This window comes from Phocoena sinus, chromosome 19 (assembly GCF_008692025.1).
Source record: "Phocoena sinus isolate mPhoSin1 chromosome 19, mPhoSin1.pri, whole genome shotgun sequence".
Lineage (NCBI taxonomy): Eukaryota > Metazoa > Chordata > Mammalia > Artiodactyla > Phocoenidae > Phocoena > Phocoena sinus.
In genome coordinates, this window is record NC_045781.1 from 18,076,438 (window position 1) to 18,096,879 (window position 20,442).

A 20,442-nucleotide genomic window follows, 5' to 3' on the forward strand; every position below is an offset into this window, starting at 1 on the left:
CAGGCTGTGGTCTGTGTCTAAAATAGCTAATGTGCTTTTATCCACTGAATGACACTTCTCTATTATAGAAAAACAAAGCAATTTTTACCAATGTTTGAACAAATGATGTATAAAATGAAAGAATAATTTGTTTTTATAGTTCTCTGCCAAGCTCCATAGCAGGCTGCCCAACCTGCAAACAATTTATTCTGTAAGAAATGTCACTAAATAATGACAAGGACTCACAGGTCAAATGGATTTACATTATATAATTTAAATGTCATTCCAGGAAGACCTGATGGCATTTTGAACAAATAATCTCATTTATTTTTGAAGCTCTACGCTTCAACAAGTTAATTACTGTTGAACTAATGGGGAAACTAAGCATTATAATATAATGCGTGAACATTTGTTTTATCGACACTTCAAAGTTTATAGAATTATGCAAATGCCACAAAATGATTCATTAAGTATCAAAGAGGCTTACAGGCATTTAAGGTCTGAACTTAACCTACATCATGTTTAAAATATACGGTAATTCTCTCTGCTTTGATTAAATGTGAAGGAAGTTTGGTCCATTTTCTCAGGCCCATTGAGAAAATACTGCACACGCAGGCTTCATCACCGGAAAGAAACTATTTCTAGTGAAAATCTCCTAAAGCCAAGTAGGTCAAATGTCACACTTCAAAAGTCAAATCTACAGTCTGTCTTAATTGCACAATGTCAAAGAAATGTTTCAGGAGCCAAAATTGAAACACTCTAAGGAACGAGGTATGAACTACCAATTGCTGTGACATTTGGCCTTGATGAGGTAAACGTGCTTTCTAATCACACATAAAACCTATAAAAGTACCACCTGGGTTTTGCTGAAAGAGATACCAGAAAGTAAGAAAACAAAAACAAAAAACCAGGTTTTTAATCTTTGTATTCAGGAAACATCATCAGTAAAAAGGGGTTAATGTGAACACACGCATTTAAATCTGCCGGGAAACAGGGCATGCAGCACCTTAGTATAACGTGGAAGGCAGGCAGGCAGGCAGCCCGGTGAACACACGGGCCGGGGTTGTGGAAGGCATGCGGATGTCGCCCTACTTCTCATAGGGAAGACTCTGGGGGCCTGACTGCAACAAAAGATCCTTGCTGATTAAAGAGAATTTAATCCCGAAGCATCAACCATGAAGCCCCAGCATCAAGTACACGAGGCAGACTGGGAGATGGCGGTAGCTTCTCAACACTTTACGCAAGAGTTGCCCTGTGCCAAAGTGGAGGGTCATTTGTGTCCCCTCGAGTTTCTGCAGGTCACTGTTCCTTGTTCTCACTCATCCTGGAGGGCAGGCAGCCATCCTGTAAGGGAAGCTGCGCTCCCACCCCAATAGATGCTGTCACGACCGCCCTGACAAAGGACAGATGTGAGTGTATCACTTTGGTTATTTGAGAACAGAAGCAGACAGGATGGGGAGGAGGTGTTCCTCACTAACAGTGCTGGGTGGGGACCAGAGGTCTGGCTGCTGCCTTTAGACAATTTCAAACAGATTTTTAGATACACTCTGTATCCTTAGCCCACAGCCTTTTCTCTAGCACAGCTCAGACCTACTAATATCACAGACACTGTGTGACTAATCAAGGTAGTGGAGTGAAAGTAGAAGGTCATACTTTATGTTTTAAAAACAGAAGAAATCAGGGCAGGTTAAAAGAATGATAAATGCATGCACTTGTGTTTGGAATTGAAGTCTACAGACCAGAGCTGATTTAAATGTTGATTTAAACAAATACACTTTGTGTCTAAACAGACCCTATCTTGGCATACATTCATCATCACTTAAGCTTATTTCACAAACATGCCTAGCAGTTATTTTGCAAAAACAATAATTTAGATTTGAAGACTTTGAAGGGAAAACAGGCAAGATTAGATCACAATAGAACCAATTTTTGGGAACAATACAAATCCTTCAGTTGCTGAGAATTTTTAAAAAGTGAAAAGAGTAAGTCTACATACAGGGAGAAGAACTGTTAGTAAAAGGAGAATGTAAGAACAAAGACCACTTCCCCAAATGCAGAGTGAAAGATTATCTTCTTTACACATGGAATAAGCTCTCATCCATAATTTTTTAGAACCAGAAATGTTATTTTAAATAATTTTCTGTGAGCAAAAGCATGAAAATAAAGGCGTTACAAAAAGTATATCCTGTCTGACACAGCCAAAGACAACTCTGCTAGGATAAAATTTTAATGACACTACAATTAATTCCTAAAGGGCTGGGGAGTAGAGGTGAGATGTTTTAAAATGTCAATCCAAGTAGATCCAGCAGATCTGCCACCTTCAGGATTCTACCAGACTGGGTACCCTACACCATTCCTATCAATGGTGCAATTTGAAAAACAGAAAATATCAGCCTCACCTTCAGATGCACATGTCATAAATTTCCAGTTGACTATAGCTAATGCAAAAGTAATTAGCTTTTCTTTATATGAGTAACCCTCTTTTCCCTTACACAATAAATACTGAAGGAATTACTTACTCTATAATTGTCTGCCATGATTTAAAGTTAAATAAATATATAAAGACAAAGCATCACTTCAGACCCTCAGTACTGAAAAGATGAAAAATTATACTCATTGCATCTAGTCAACCCAGTCCAACATTGGGACCAAAGCCACATATATATTTTAGATACAAAGCTCTATAAAATCCATGTATTGTACTCAAGAGACCTAAGCTATCAAACACTTACCATCTCTTAATACACAAGCAGTGCTCAACTGTACTGGTTAGTAAACATTAGTCACCAGCAAGTGCCAATACAGCTACTAAAATTCTAAGTGATGGAGACAATACAGCCGATGCTTTCAGAATATGTCACATAAGATCTGCGACACCTGTTTAAGTGTGAATAATTACACTGCTGCTTTTTGGTTATAAAATAGGGAAATACAATATTACAGGGGACAGAAATGCTGCTCTGGGTAAAAAAGTTTAGTTTTGCTGGCGGGAGGCAGGTTTCGTTAACAAAACTTTGAAAAACACAAGTCTCATTCTGATGCTGAATGCTGAGGCAAAGCAGTCGTGCGGGCAAAAATACAAACCAACATAACAGGAAAGCATTATGGTGCTCAAGAAAGGAAAAGCTCCAGCTTTTGAATTTTAAATTTTCTCTGGCCTAATCTTGGGCAACATGATCAGTTAAAATGAAATCTGCACTGAGCTAGTATGACTCTAATTAACTGTAGTTTACAGTATAATTTTAAGTCATTAACAAGGAAAGAATATTTTATGTGTCAGTATTAATAGAAAATTTGAATGGTATTAAAATGAAAGAAATGATAAAGATAAAATTGGCAGAGAATATAAAACTTTATTTCCATTGCTGTCACTGGTTTGAAATGCATCCTCTGATTCTGTTTCCCTCTCCGTATTGGTACCTTCCCTTCTTCACGGGATTGTGGTTAGAGAGAATATTTTTTGAATGGAAAGAAATTATTTGCAAATATAGAGTTTTAAAGAAAAACTTGAGAATGAATGTATCTTCATAATTAGATTCAGAAAAAAACCAAAAAACCAAAAACCAAATGAGGTCTACAGTGACTCTTAAAAGGCACTTTAAATTTAAAAGTTAAAAAAAAAAAATCCTCTTACTTAATCCAGTTCATCAGCTCCACTGTATCTGGATCATAGAATTCTCTCAACTCGGAGAGCTCATCCATCATTCCTGGCCAGAACTGAAATTAAAAACAAAACTAAACAAAACCAAAATCCACCCCCAGACCCACAACTATCACTAGATTAAAGTGAAAAAGGAGAAACTGCATATAACTTGTGAACTAAATAAACGTGGTAACTGGAATATTAGAACTACTTCACTTCTGCAGTCAACCCTTCTAGTGTGAGATGAAGTCTGAGAAAAGTTTCCAAAATTATTGTGAGCTGGAGCTAATTAGAAGTAGAGGTGTTGCCAACTTTAAAAAATGAGCTTTTATTTTACACTAATAAAAATGCTCTTGTATGTGGTGTTAATATCTAGTAAAACATTAATTTGGATATGACAGGAGTAGCAACCATGAGAAAGTGCACAGGATATGAGATAAATGTGACTAACTAACTTCATGTAATTTATCTTTAAATGTAGAATGTACCCTGTAGAAGACAGCACCATTTTAGAGCTGCAAAAATGCTTTGGAATACAGAATCTCATTTTATCCTCACAACTCCTCAGGGAGACAGATGACGCAGAAGGCATCCTCACCATGGCTATTTATTTTTCATTTTACTAGTCTGGAGACCTCGGCTCAGAGAGATAGATAACCTGAGTTGCTCAGATCACAGTGGCAGAGTCACAACTGGAAACTTTTCATTGTGTGATATGGTGATTATATTGTTTAAACTAGAAATCTGGACAAATGGTTTGATGAATATTAACATAATTACAGGTACAAAGGGCGAGAAGAATATTTGAAAGTAGGACGGTCCAGGAAAATCTGGTACATCTGAGTATTATATTTATGCCACTGGTGCCTCCTACTCAACTTGAGTAACTTAAGCTATGCAGATATAATGTAAAAATACACTCTGAATCCACTGCTTTTCTAATATAACTTGTCTGTGTAATTCAACAACTAAGTAAATGTTCACTGTTTTATCAAATGGCAGTTGGCTAAAAAGACCTGATCATCTAAATACATGCTAAGGTGAACTGCAGAACTCATTTCCTACATTGGAATAGAAGCCCAGTGATAATGTATCTACATTTCATTAAAGTTGCAAGTATAATCTTTTTTATTTAAGAACCACTAACTGGAAGCAAAGTGGCACCTGACTGGTCTGTGGATGTTTTTTTATCCCTATCACTTTCTTATCTTGTCATTTCATCTTTGGCCATTTTTACTACTCATTCATATCTTGTCTCCTGGGTGGGTAAAATCAGGAAAATTGCTGGTGCTGGTGACAGAAAATCAGGTGTCAGCACTCACTACTAGTCCTAGGTTTCAGAAGAGATGTAATAAAAATTACTGATTAAATGATACCTCTATAAAATTCCAATTATCCATTATCCCTATTAATTTTGATAACAACAGAATACCAACTTTTAAATGATGTTTTAATTATTTTCGTATAAAACATATTTTGAAATCTGTGAATTCAGTGGTTATTAGATATTTTTCTAGTTTGAAATTTGCTGTTAATTCTGAAAATGTTAATATCTGGTAACACAGTCTTATGATAAACTTCTTAAACAACGTGAAAACAAATGTTGAATTAACTAAATGCTGTTCCTAAATGATCAGCAGTGTTTATATGAGATTTTAGGTATCCAAATAAGTTAATTAACATGAGAGCAATAATGTTATTAAACTCTTGATTTCAGAGTGGAGACTAGCACATACTTTTCCCTTTTAAACAGGATTATCCTAAGCAGACATATAGCAAAATAAGTATTATGAACAAGAAAATTTGAAATCCTCATTATAAGTGCTATGTGAAACTTAAATCAGGCTTTGAAATATTAGTTCGTATTTCTTACAGATAAATCTGTTCAATAGTTGGAAAACATATTCAGTTTCATACATAAGATCTTTATTTTCTTTGTGATTTTGTATTAAAACACAAATACAGTTTTGAGAAGCTGAAATACGTAAACTGTTTTATACAGTGAAAGCTGGATGCGTTAAGATTTCTCCTGAAGTCCAATACTGAGAGAGGCGAGGCCATCTGTCTTCAGAAGGATTCTTCAGAATGACTACTAACTCTCTTACTCAGGGTACATCTACAAAGATTCCCTGAGGAAATGATGGCCTTTTCAGTGCTATCATTGGTTCTTCCATAGCACTGGTTCTCAAGAGGGGTTGGGGGAGGGATTCTGCCACACCCGCAAGGGGACATTTTGCAATGTCTAGAAACATTTTTGATTGTCACAACTGGAAGTTGGTGCTATTGGCATGTAGTGGGTAGAAGGTATGGATGTTGCTAAGTGTCCTATAATGCACAGGACAGCTACTAAGACAAAGAATCATCTAGACAAAATGTCAACAGTGCTGCTGCTGAGAATCCCTGTTCTCTGCAAGGGGTTCTCAAGTTTGATGGTGCATTAGCACCACCTGCAGGGCTGGTTAAAACCTGGATCACTGGATCCCACTCCCAGACCTCCTGATTCAGTCGGTCTGGAGTAGGACCCAAACATCTGTATTTCTAACAAGTTCCCAGGTGATGCTGATGCTGCTTATTTCTTGTATAATGTCCTTCCTCAATGTTATCAAGAACAAGAGACTTAAGTCCTCAAGTAGCTATTAAAAAATCAACAAATTTTCAAATATTTGAGACATAAAGGAACTCAACCTACACACAGAGACAGTGGGAAAGGACAGTGGGAAAGGACTGTGTGTATGTCTTTAGTGGTGAGACAGGAATGATGATGAGCTGCATCTTTTCTGTGAGGAGGGTGCTTTATCCCTCAGAATCAATGTGTAATAAAGCTACCTCATTCATCATTGAACATATACTCTGCCTAATCCTTAACTGTTGCTTTCCAGATGTTTGTAAGAAGTTTCATTTATTTACCGTAGAGCAATAAAATTCCCAGAGGCATGGTGGCAGAAATGACCTATTTCTGTGTTTTCTAGTATCTGGGAGTTGGCACAGTGGTCCACCCATAAAAGCAAATGTTTTGATAGATAGGAACACGATAGAACATAATTTTTGGAAATATTTACAAGAGAATTGTCTAACAGTGATTATCAAACATTTCTTTTAGCCTAAAACCTTTGCTTCAAATAAAATCTTACATGAAAATATAAGCAAATAAACCCAGAAGCTGAGCTGCCATAGCTGATCCTTTCTGTAGGAGAGTCCCACCCACCTCCCCACTCCCTTTAGCTGCCCTCCCAAATCAGGAACTGTACACAGTAGAGTTTGAAATCCATTGTTCTACCTTAAAATAGTTTGAAGAAAAAAATCTAAACTTAAAAAATATGTAAGATTTTTTTTTTAAAGGAGAGCATAAGAGCTCAATTGGATAAAACAATCCAAGCTACCTGCCCAGGTAACAATTCAAGCCTCTAAATCTCAGAGGTGTGATGAAAAGACTCACTGTCTCATATGGAGGAGTCTCAGAATTGAAACACAGTTAATGCTGTTTCAGAAATCAGTCAACTGAGAATATGAAGAATTTCTTTATTTCCTACTGAAACTGAAGGACATAAGAAGGCTAAACTTAGACTGTATTTATATGTGCCCAGCCCTCTTACAAAGATGATTTTAAGCATCTAATAAAATATGTAGGTTAACATAAGATGCATCTTAGGATCTTACTCTATAAAAAGCAGGTAACAGGGAAAACTAATTTTTCTCCTTTATTCACCTCAAAATAAGTCTGAAAACATCTTTATTTTCAGAATTTGCATCAGCTGACTAGTAAGTCAAAACCAAAATTAATTAGAATAATTAAATTGTAGTATTTTTTGTTATAATGTTTTTACCTGTTAAATCCCATTTTGGGAAGAACATCAGTCTTCCTATCGATGTCAACTGCCATAAGAAGCAGCTAAGTAGCTACTTGTAAGTTCTGCAAAGCACTCTACTTGCCAATGACACACAAAGTACACTGAGTCAAAGCAATTATTCTGCTAAATAGATTAAAGACAGGAATGAGGACAATCAACCTTACCTTATAGCACAGATACAGCAGTATTAATATCGGTATTGAATATCGCATTATACATATCTATATAAGAAAGACATTATTTAGATTACAAGTGTTTGGAATATTTTTGCTTTTACATTTTTGCTTTGTAAATACATTTTTTTTAAACAACAAAAATATAATTTAACAGAGCATGAGTCTCCGATATGCAAGACAACTGAGTCAATCATTCATAAGCTATTTGTAGCTCCTACCATATTGCCATCTAGTGAATTTACAGGGCAGAACAACCCAGAACTGCACTTATGGGCCATTAATCATTACTGTACACTTAGTAGTAATTATGTTTATATTATAATAATTAACAATAATAATAGCGATAACTCTGGATAATGGGATTATTGGTGATTTTTAGTTTTCCTTTTTGTGCTTTTCAGTATTTCCAAATTCTGTATAATGAACATATCTAACTTATGGTCTGGAAAAAAATGATTTAGAAAATAAAGCTAAAATTAAACAAAATTATTTTAAAATAATTCCTGATAAAATCATAATGTATCAATTATTTGTAGCTTTAAATTTTAGTATCCATTTTATCAAATTGATGTATGGACAACTGAAAAAAAAAACCCAACAGAATTGATAATTAAAGAAATACTAGAAGTCATAAAAATGAAATGGAAAAAGAGATAGCACTGACCCTCTTTGGGTTATAAAGATGGATCAACTTCAGAAGTAACTCCCATATTTCAGGGCTGCATAAGCCAAATGATGCAAACACACACATATGTGATGTCCAGAGGTACTTCATTCTGTAAGATGAGAAGCAGGCAAAGGTCAACAGTGCTAGCTGTGTAGAAACCTGGAGTCTGAGACAGCTGTAAAGACAGCTGTATTATTTGTGATAGTAAAACCTTACTAAAACTATGCAGAAACCGTTGCCAAGGGCTTACTTATTAATTCCATTGCCTTTTGAGGACCATCATATAAGTAAAAGTAGAGGAATATTGGCAATTAGGAAAAAACTGGTTATAAATACTATTTTGTACTGGGAGAAGATAGTAAACAAGGACTTTTTTTTTTTTTTTGCGGTACGTGGGCCTCCCACTGCTGCTGCCTCTCCCGTTACGGAGCACAGGCTCCGGACGCGCAGGCTCAGCGGCCATGGCTCACGGGCCCAGCCGCTCCGCGGCATGTGGGATCCTCCCAGACCGGGGCACGAACCCGCGTCCCCTGCATCGGCAGGCGGACTCTCAACCACTGCGCCACCAGGGAAGCCCCAACAAGGACATTTTTATGAGAACCATAATCATTAATGAAGATGATCATCAGTTCCCAAATTATATTGCTAAACTATGTCAGGTAAAGAGTGGTCAAATAAAAAAATAAACAGATAAAACAAAAATACCTCATTGTACTCAATGCCAAGAATCCAAACAGAATCGTATGTATTAAATTGTAGGCAGTTTCTGGTTTCAGGCCGATTCTGTACTCTCCCATTTTATACATGGATTGCTGATTTGTAGAATCACTGCATAAAATAGTACATATACAAAAATTAAAGCTGGGTAACTAATTTTTAGTTAAATCTTTCTTAAAGAAGAAGATAGAAGGACTTCCCTGGTGGCGCAGTGGTTAAGAATTCACCTGCCAATGCAGGGGACACATGTTCCAGCCCTGGTCTGGGAAGATCCCACATGCTGCAGAGCAGCTAAGCCCATGCGCCACAACTACTGAGACTCCACTCTAGAGCCCGCGCGCCACAGCTACTGAGCCCATGCCCTGCAGCTACTCAAGCCTGTGCGCTCTAGGGCCCGCATGCTACAACTACTGAGTCCACGTGCAGCAACTACTGAAGCCCACGTGCCTAGAGCCCATTCTCCACAGAGAAGCCACAGCAATGAGAAGCCCACACACTGCAATGAAGAGTAGCCCCCGCTTGCCACAACTACAGAAAGCCTGCGCACAGCAACGAAGACCCAACACAGCCAAAAATAATAACTAAAAAAAAAAAAGAAGAAACCTATGCCTTCATATATTTAGAAATATTTTATTTCCCTAAGATAAAGTGAATCAGCTCTGATCAATTTTGAATTTGTTTATGAGGCTAAAAGTGTCATAATATAAATGCATTAATAATTAGAGTAACTAAAACTGAACAAATTTCATTTTAATTTAAGCAAAACCTTAAAGTCCTTCAATCCTTTAAATTATAAGAGATAGCAAAAAAATATTATCTTGGAATCACTGAAACTACAAGAGATCTTTAGAGATGTCATAGTAGTTACTCATATCTTTCTAGTTTTTACAAATAAGTAAAAATGTATCCATGAACTTGGAATTCAGTTCCTTTACGAACCAATGATCACATTTTTAACCTACCACAATACCTCATTACATATAACTAACATGATTTTTTTAAAAGTTAATTTAATTTTGGCTGCGCTGGGTTTTTGTTGCTGCGTGTGGGCTTTCTCTAGTTGCGGTGAGTGGGGGCCACTCTTTGTTGCGGTGTGCAGGCTTCTCGTTGCGGTGGCTTCTCTTGTTGCGGAGCACAGGCTCTAGGCACATGGGCTTCAGTAGTTGTGGCATGCGGGCTCAGTAATTGTGGCTTGTGGGCTCTAGAGCGCAAGCGCAGTAGTTGTGGCGCACGGGCTTAGTTGCTCCGCGGCATGTGGGTTCTTCCTAGGTCAGGGCTCGAACCGTGTCTCCTGCATCGGCAGGCAGATTCTTAACCACTGCGTCACCAGGCAAGTACCCTAACGTGATTTAAAAAATCAAATATGGCTACATTAAGATGACTGCACCCATAAAATTAACAATAACCCTTCAACATCATCTAACACCCAGTTCACGTTCTATTTTCTAGAACAATAGAAATTGAAAAAACAATAGGTTTTTTCAGGTGGTTTCTTTGAATGAGGATCCAAAGCTTTCATACTGCATTTCATCAGTGTCTCTTTAAATTATCTTTCAATCAATATAAGTACTCCCCCCTCCCCACTTTTAAGGGCATTTACTCTTTGAAGAAAATGCACAATTTGTCCTATAACTGTTCCTACCTTCTGGAATTGGCCGATTGTCTCCTCGTGGTGCCATTTTATATTATTTCTCTATTCCCATGTTTCTTATAAACTTGTAATTAGATCTAGAGGTTAATTATTAGAGTCAAGTTCATTTATTTTGGCAAGTACACTTCATGGGGATATGATGTATTCCATATTGCATCACACTGGGAAGCACGTACTGTCTGGTTGTCCCCACTTGAATGATGTTGAGATGGATGAGTGGGTTCAGATTTGCACAATTTGTTGTCAAGGGGAAAAGGAAACAACAGTAAGGGCTGCCAGCTTAGGATAAAAATAATACTTCTGTAAAGGCCCCACTTATCCTTCACACAAATCCAATAGACTTGGATATGTACAATGCTTCTATGTAACTATAGACCTGTTATTTCCTGGAAATCCTCTTTTTCACCACCCTAGATACATAAGAAAATTAAAATGATACTCTATGGTAATTTTCACCACTGGTGATAATCTTTACTTAAACGTTATATATCACAACCCAAACTCTGGCTTCCATTGATACTAAAAGATTACTCCAGACAAGAACATACCCTCTCATCCTCCCTTGATACCTGGGAGAATTCTGCAACACCTCTCCCGGTGCCCACAACTGAGCTGGAAAGCTCTATTAATCCCATGAGTATAGAACAGGGTATCCTTTTCAGTTATATACTACACACTAATGTAGATGTGGTGTATAAACGTAATGGTACCATCCTTCCTAGTACTAGAAGGTAGAAATACTTTAAATACTTGGCATTGATAATATATCCTTCAAATTACTTAGACGTTAATTCACATTGAGACACTATAATTCTTAAATGACTTTAATTAATGTAGTGCTTTCCTCTAATAAAGTCCTAATATCCCTACCTGGTAAAATCTTTATCTATAATCATATACCAAATAAGCTTCCAAGGACGGCCCATAGGTTCATGCTGAGCATGGCAGACATTTTCACACAACACTGCAGGCCAACTGAACTTCCTGCTTTGCATGCTGTCTAGAGTCCTGTTGACACCTGGTGTGTCTGGAATAACATTAAGTTACACTGTCTAGAATAATTTCCATCTATTTTCATGGGGCTAAATTTTTATCTTGGACTCGGTATAAAAAGAACACTTCTGAAAGATACTAAAATAGTTTATAGTCAGTGAAATAGCTTCATGGTTCAATGTTGCTTCATTCTTAATAATCATAAAACACCTCAACTGATCTGGGCTCATTGTAATGACTTTCTCCCAGCACAGCTCTCCAGTGGCTGCGAATCACAGCTCACCAGCACCTTAATTGGCAAGGTAACTACACAGGAAAAGGGCTTCCTTCTGGGCTTCATTACTTTTCCACAAATGACAGTAGCTTCAACTTCTTACACTTAATCTTGTTTCAATTTAACATGGATAGTAAATGCAAAAACCTCCATCAGCTTGATATGTAGGTGTTCTTCATACTCCCTGACTTTCTCTTTTAAGTAGATTAGCAGACATCCTAAGTTTTAAAACACTGTCAACTAATACTTAAGACTTTTAGTAGATGCTAATAATTATGGTCCATTCCAACTTTATAAGCCCTTAAACAAGATGCAACAAAACAAATAAACAATGGTTAACTCTTGACAGTTCATGAGAAATAAAAAAGGTAGCTGGAGAAAAAAGGTAGAAAAACACAGGAAATTAATAATGGGAACAAAACAGAGAGACTACAAGTCAATAACACTTGCTAATGATAGCTGAAATCTACACAATATACTCTATGCATGAGGCACTGCTTTAAGTACTTTATGTAATTTTCGTTTATTTATTTCTCACAAAACCCTGTAGAGTACTCTTAGTGCTCTCATTCTACAGAAATGGAAATGGAAATAATGAAGGGTTATGTAACTGGCTCAAAGATCACATTGTTCCCAAGTATGTGAGCCAGGACCTCAACCCAGACTGTGTGCATGGCAGCTACTACTTTTTACTGTCTTTTAACTACTCCACCCTTACCAACTGAGAGTACAGTCCACGCTAACTTGGGTACGTTCCCCCTTTAAGATGACTGTACTCTGTTCTGTATCTGATGTTTTGATTTTCAACTTAGCAATTTTTCTGCAACACAGAACAAGTTCATTAAAGCATAGAATTAGATTTCTGAAATACGCCATACCTGAGATTACGGAAGGCAACAGCTAATGCTGCAATCACTGTGATGGACAGAACAAATATATAAGCATAAAAAAGCAGAGTATCTGAAAGCCTTTCAAATGTATTAAAAGGCAGAAGGCCAAATGCTTCTTCACACAGATACAGGTTTGCATCAAAATCTCTAGGAAACAAAGGGAAAGCAAAGTATTAAATTCAAGTACAAGATAAGTAAACCTCCAACTTTTCCTCAAAATAAGCCTGAAATTAAGAACTGATAACTTACATTTTAAAGACCCTGCTGATTTAGTATAGAAAGCAAACACAGACTTTAAATTCAGTCATACCTTGTTGCTCCAAATCCAAATTTTGCCTTCAGAAATTTAAATATGTGTTCGTCTGACTTGAGGTTAAGAATTTTCTGTCGGGGAGGGAGAAAATAAAAATTGCTATCAGTTTTTTATGCATGGTTTTCTGATAATTTCCCATTGAATACACATCTTCAGCACTCCATTTCATAGGACTGTATGTATGTGTATGTGTAAAATTAGTAAATGTTTACAATAGGTCTTAGAACTGAGAAATTCTAAGGCAGGGATTTTTTCATTAAAAAAAATTATTTAAGTATAGTTGATTTACAATGTTGTGTTAGTTTCTGGTGTACAGTAAAGTGATTCAGTTATACATATATATTTTTTCTATTATGGTTTATATTGAATACAGTACACTGTACTTTACAGTAGGAACTTGTTGTTTATCTATTTTATATATAGTAGTACGTATCTGCTAATCCCAAACTCCTAGTTTATCCCTCCTCCAACCCTGTTCCCCTTGGGTAATCCTAAATTTGTTTTCTATGTCTGTGTCTGTTTCTGTTTTGTAAATAAGTTCATTTGCATTATATTTTAGATTCCACATATAAGTGATATCATATGGTGTTTGTCTTCCTTGTTCTGACTTACTTCACTTGGTATGATAATCTCTAGATCCATCTATGTTGCTGCAAATGGCATTATTTCATTCAAAAGCAGGGATTTTCAAACACCCTCCATTCCTATGTTTTTTTTTTTTTTAGCAGAATCGTTTTTGCAAACAAAATCTCGGCATAAGTTCAACGTGCAAAATAGATAAAAGATGAGGTTCTTTGGTTTCAGGGAGAGGGAGACAGCTGAAGCCCAGTGAGTACAACTTTTAAAATCAGAAAACCGATAATAAAAAAAAAAAAAAAAAAGAAAACCGATAATATCATGATCTGAAACCTCAAATAGGAACACAGCCCACAAAGCCTATTTTGCTTTGGGTTTTTCTGTCTGCAGATACAACTGATATAAGACTCATTCTTTCAAAGACAATTCAAGACACAGCAATAACCCTCAAGGGGTGAAGAGACAAATGCCAGTGTTTATTATTAGTGAGTATAATTTTAATTCACATTATTTTATTTTTAATTTATGGCTGACAAAAATTCATATAACATAAATGGGTGAAGAAATTGTATCAGAAGAAAAATGACGATAGAAAAGAAAATAAGATTAATCCAGAACTGAGGTTAGTACACAAAATATATTCAGTAGATATGAGCCACAAATCCGGGCTCATGCATTCTAGTAGCAAATACAAAGAGGGAAATAAAAGCATTTATGCTACGCACAGGGTCATAAGATTAAAACAAACCAGTTGCTCAAGAGACATCCTTATAATCCTAAAGCTGAGACTCAAGAGAAATTTTCCCCATGGGTACAGTAAAAACAGCAAACAGTCTCAAAGACTATTTTTTAAAATTCTTCTAATTGTAGGTAGCTGGCAGAACATCAAGTGCAATTCAGTAGGCATTATTCTTTGGGGAGTCAAAAAACAGTGGTCCAGACAAGTAGCTCTCTCCTGGCTTAATCCAGGCACAGATAACTGAACATGTAGAGCGGTGAAATGGATTGACTGCATATCTTTCAGCCAGTCTTTCAGAAATGCTGGTTGTTCTGCTCAAATGTTTTGTTTTTTATTTTAATAAATTTTATTTATTTATGGCTGCATTGGGTCTTTGTTGCTGCACGTGGGCTTTCTCTAGTTGCAGCGAGCGGGGGCTACTCTTTGTTGCGGTGTGCAGGCTTCTCATTGCGGTGGCTTCTCTTGTTGCGGAGCATGGGCTCTAAGCATGTGGACTTCAGTAGTTGCAGCACGCAGGCTCAGTAGTTGTGGCTCGTAGGCTCTAGAGCGCAAGCTCAGTAGTTGTGGCGCACGAGCTTAGTTCCTCCGCGGCGTGTGGGATCTTCCCGGATCAGGGCTCGAACCCATGTCCCCTGCATTGGCAGGTGGATTCTTAACCACTGAGCCACCAGGGAAGTCCCTCAAATAAGTTTTTGATAAGTAGTGAACTATATAGAGTTTAAGAAAATAGTGACAAGGACCTGGAGTGGAGGTGTTTAATGTGGTTGACTGAGTGAAGGATCTGTTTTTTCTTTGACAGTCAACAGACAGGGAGAGAGACTGCCATTCTCTTACAGAAGAGGAGTCTGTCATGTACATGCAGCTGTCTTCTGTCCTGAGACCAGCCTTCCCAGAGGGGTGAAATCATCTCAATTAATCAATGTGGTTCCGACAGTAAACCCAGTTTATTTATGAACTTACCCCAATAAAAATCATGTCATTTTTTTTTTTTTAGTACCGTAGTACAGAAAACGCTCTAAAAAGTAGAAGCTTTAAATTTAGAGAAATACTTGTTTAATGCTTTTAAAGCTGAGTTTTAAAAAAGTTTAATAACTCAAAAGGTGGGTTCAAAGTAGAACATGTTAAGAGCAAATAGAAATCAAGGACTAAAATCAAGAAAATAATCCTGTTACTGAAACAAAGGTAAAACTGAGTCTGTTTAAAGTAAAAGTGGTAACTCTTTAGTAATGCTAAATTAAATATGTCATTTTATTAACCTACCTTAATAATGTTGTTGAGAAAAAGTGTCAAACATAAAACCACAAATAAATGTAACAATAGTTTCCCAAGCCTATTAAGGAAGCTTCCAGTTTTCAGGTTTTTCTAGAAATTAAAAGAGTTGAGTTTCAATTTTTTAATTTTAATATAACTTCATAAACATTTAAGATGAGATTACTTAAGAATTTAAAACATTGGGTCACACAACATATGGGGAAAATATAACCTAATTTTCATGAGGTTACATTGTCTTAAAATTTGTCTTTTTCTAATAGTAAATGAATCACTTAATAATAAGCTCCATATGATGAGGAAATGTATCCTAGTCCTTTTTTTTTTTTTTAAAGACCTCTTCAACCAGAGTATGGAGTCGGCCACTTAGAAGGTACTCAGCATATACTGACTGAACTTGATCCACTGATTCATCTTTTTATCCACTGATTCATATATCACAGACTATAACCCATTAAATAAAAGACCTATATAAAAAAGGTAAATTGTGCTCTTTGATACATAATAGTTTTCTTATAACCCTTAAATAACTTTATGGATTATCAAATATAATAATATCTAAACAGTTCAAATATAAGTGATGTTTATTTATAATTAAGGTTAAAAGGATAAATGAGAAGTACAGTTTTTTTTTTTTTTTTTTGCGATATGCGGGCCTCTCACTGCTGTGGCCTCTCCCGTTGTGGAGCACAGGCTCCGGACGCGCAGGCTCAGCGGCCATGGCTCACGGGCCCAGCCGCTGCCGCGGCATGTGGGATCTTCCCGGACCGGGACACGAACCCATGTCCCCTGCATCGGCAGGCGGACTCCCAACCACTGCGCCACCAGGGAAGCCCTAGAAGTACAGTTTTTAATAGTCAACTAAAAGCCTGTTTTTTTAAATTTTGTGAAGATTTGTCCATAGCAGCTCTCACTCAAAAGACTAATAACAAAATGTATTTATTCTTCCCAAAATGGAAAACAAAACAGCTTCTTGATATAAAAGTGCTTATGAGAAATGTTTCTCATATGCTTATAAGACAGAAAACAGGCTTTGCAACATTATTAAGGAAAAACAACTAACTCTTAAATTTTATGTAAATTTAAGAGATTTTAATTATATAATAAAGTCAAAAGATGAGGCCAATGTCAAAACATGTTATTCTAGGAAATGTCCCATTTTTTTCTAAAGGTATTTATTTGGAATCTCAAAATTCTCAAAACAGAGTTAATTTTAACTCACTTAAAAATCAATAATATGATATGGAAGGATGGGGGAAAGAGTGGTGTTACTACTTCAAATAACAAGGTGTCCACCAACTTTAAAGACTGTGACAAACACATTTCCACAAAGCAATATGTTCTTTTCACTCTTGAGTTCACACATGAAAAAAGTCAACATTTTTTTCTCTTTTATTCCAACTTTAAACCAATGGCAGTCAAACAAGTATCTCTGGCTAATCCTGAATTTAATTAAGATTCCAATTTTCTAAGAAATAATAAACGTCAAAACAAAGGAATGGCAGATCAGAAAGCCTGAAAACAAATGCTATACCATGCACTTCAAAAAAAGCAAATAATGGCCCTACTGCTTTTTAGTGGAAATTTGGTTATAAATGTTCCTTTGTATACTATATGAAAACAAGGTCTAAACAACCACACAATTAAAAAAAAAATTTACTTTGATTAAGGACAAAAAAAAGTCCTACCTGAAGTTTTCTTGCAATTAACACCGAAAGGTTAAAACTGATAAGCAATGATCCGAGAATCATGGAATTAAAAAACTGAAGAATGCAGACAAGGAATAAACCTGTTAGCTGTATACCATACAGCCATGTCACCTGCAACAACCAAGGATTAGATGGTTAAACAAATTTTTATCAAGAGACTCCCACATGCTGACAGGTTGGTCACTAGTTGGATACATCTCAAGTTATAAATAATGCAGAAAACACACCTAGCGTCAAGTAATACAGTCTAAGAAAGGAAGATAGTAACTCTTTATTTACCTTTTAATTACAGAACATTTTCAACTTTATAACATTAAGAAGAACAGGGATATATGAAGTAGAGGAAGCAAACAATGGTATAAATATATTCTAGGAATAGGCAAATGCTGTTTGTAGTCTTTAATTTTCTTCTAAATTTCTTTACAGTTATGGCCTATAGTGTTTTACTGTATTCCAACAATCAGTATTTTTTTTTTTTTTTTTTTTTGCGGTACGCGGGCCTCTCACTGTTGTGGCCTCTCCCGTTGTGGAGCACAGGCTCCGGACGCGCAGGCTCAGCGGCCATGGCTCACGGGCCCAGCCGCTCCGCGGCATGGGGGATCCTCCCAGACCGGGGCACGAACCTGTGTCCCCTGCATCGGCAGGCGGACTCTCAACCACTGCGCCACCAGTGAAGCCCAACAATCAGTATTTTTACCGTACTCCATTATTTCCCAATCTTCCCTAATGACTAATGATGTTGAGCATCTTTTCAGGTCCTTATTGAACATTTATATATCTTCTTTGGAGAAATATCTATCTAATCTTTTGTCCATATTTTAACGTTGAAAGAGTTGTAAGAATTCTTTATATATTCTGGAAATCCTTATTCAGATATATGATTTGCAAATATTGTCTCATATTTTGTGAGTTGTCTCTTCACTTTATTATTATTATTTTTTTGCTGTACGTGGGCCTCTCACTGTTGTGGGCTCTCCCATTGCAGAGCACAGGCTCCGGACACGCAGGCTCAGCAGCCATGGCCCACAGGCCCAGCTGCTCCGCAGCATGTGGGATCCTCCCAGACCGGGGCATGAACCCGTGTCCCCTGCATCGGCAGGTGGACTCGCAACCACTGCACCATCAGGGAAGCCCATCTTTTCACTTTCTTGATGGTATCCTTCCAGGTACAAAAGTTTTTAACTTTGATGAAGTCCAATTCATCTAATTTTTTCTTTAGTCACTTGTGCTTTGGGTGTTATATCAAAGAAGGCTTGGGCTACTCCAAGGTCATAAATATTTATTCCTATCTTTTCCTCTAAACATTTCATAGTTTTAGTTCTTAAAATCAGGTCTATGATCTAGTTTGAGCTCATGATTGTGTATGGTAAGAAGAAGGGGTCCAGTCCAACTTCATTCTTTTGCATACAGATATCCAGTTATCACAGCACCATTTTTTAAAATGGGGTTTTCCAATTTTTAAAAAAAAATTTTAATTTAATTTTTATTTATTTTTGGTCACATTGGGTCTTTGCTGCTGAGTGCGGGCTTTCTCTAGTTGCGGTGAGCGGGGGCTACTCTTTGTTGTGGTGCGTGGGTTTCTCATTGCGGTGGCTTCTCGTTGCAGAGCACAGGCTCTAGGCATGGGGGCTTCAGTAGTTGTGGCTCGTGGGCTCTAGAGCGCAGGCTCAGTAGTTGTGGTGCACGGGCTCAGCTGCTCCACAGTATGTGGGATCCTCCTGGAAGGATTACCTTGGAAGTTAAGTTGTGAAATTGAAAAGTGTGAGTCTTCCAACTTTGTTCTTTTTCATGATCTTTTTCGCTATTCTGGGTCCCTTGAGTTGCCATATGAATTTTAGGATCAGCTTGTCGATTTCTGCAACTGGGATTCTGAGAGGAACCATGTTCAATTTGTAGATCCATTTGGGGAGTACTGCCACCTTAACAATAGAAAGTCTTCCAATCCATGAACATGGGAAATCTTTCCAATTTATGCAGGTCTTTAAAACTTTCAACAGTGTTCTGTAGTTTTCTGGGTATAAGTCTGCACTTCTTTTGTTCAATTTATACCTACATATTTTATTCCTTTTGATGCTTTTCCTTCTACGAAGTATTTGTATCTTTTGCTCCCTTTTCCGTAAGGGTGTAAATATTTTCCTCATTAAATCTGTAGGAACTCTTTAAGCATAATGACTCATTCAGGAATACATTTTTTTAAAATAAAACTTTTTTTGTCTTTATTTGGATTACGATGTTTTTTGATGCTGGCAGTCTTTTTTTACACCAAGTAGGAATATTTAGAGAAAAAAGAGCAGTCTGTGTTACAAGATTGCACAGTTTTATAAATGTACAGTCATCCATTGGTATCTGTGGGGGACTGGTTTCAGTACCCACAGTGGATTAACAAAATCCTTGGATGTTCAAGTCCCATGGTCAGCCTTCTGCATCCATGAATTCAACCAACCGCAGAGGACTGTATATATTTATTGGAAAAATCTGCATATAAGTGGACCCACGCAGTGATACTCATGTTGTTTAAGGGTCAACTGTAATGGTATCCTAGGTTCAAGAGAAACACTGTGGGTGATCAGCCAGAAATGTAATACTGAGCAGTACTGTATACTGGAAAGTTGTGGATTATCAGTGGTATTTTTTTTTTCCAGTGGTACTTTTGATGTTCCTTCTCAGGTTCTATTAGTTCAGGTTTAGAAACAAGGCAGCAATAATACTGTCTTCCTACACAGAACAATCAAAATTTTCTTCAATGGCATGCTCATGCTCTTCATTATCATTCATAATTAAACATTGTTAACATTTTTTAACATTCATAAAATATCAGGGAGTATGATAAATGACTCACTTATATCAACTCATTCAAATCGAGGCAGCTGGTTCTAGAGTCTATGTTCTTAACTGGCTAGAACATAAGTACTGCCACAGAGAATCAGAACTTTGGTATCAAAGTGTGCTAACATTGAATGTTTAATGCTCCAAGGGAATTAGGAAGGTCTGTAGTTTT

General features: G+C 36.9%; 1 protein-coding gene across 3 annotated transcripts in view; it reads right to left on the reverse strand.

Moving 5' to 3' along the window:
* Positions 1-20,442, reverse strand: part of DPY19L3 (dpy-19 like C-mannosyltransferase 3) — a 74,965-nt gene that overhangs the window by 12,139 nt on the left and 42,384 nt on the right. For all 3 annotated transcript variants that reach the window (XM_032613592.1, XM_032613593.1, XM_032613594.1), the window contains 8 exons: positions 17,424-17,555; positions 15,727-15,828; positions 13,149-13,222; positions 12,827-12,985; positions 9,019-9,141; positions 8,311-8,422; positions 7,635-7,691; positions 3,614-3,696 (listed from right to left, as the gene is read on the reverse strand). In XM_032613592.1, the coding sequence (XP_032469483.1) occupies positions 3,614-3,696; positions 7,635-7,691; positions 8,311-8,422; positions 9,019-9,141; positions 12,827-12,985; positions 13,149-13,222; positions 15,727-15,828; positions 17,424-17,555 (842 nt within the window). The remainder of the gene's footprint in view (positions 1-3,613; positions 3,697-7,634; positions 7,692-8,310; positions 8,423-9,018; positions 9,142-12,826; positions 12,986-13,148; positions 13,223-15,726; positions 15,829-17,423; positions 17,556-20,442) is intronic.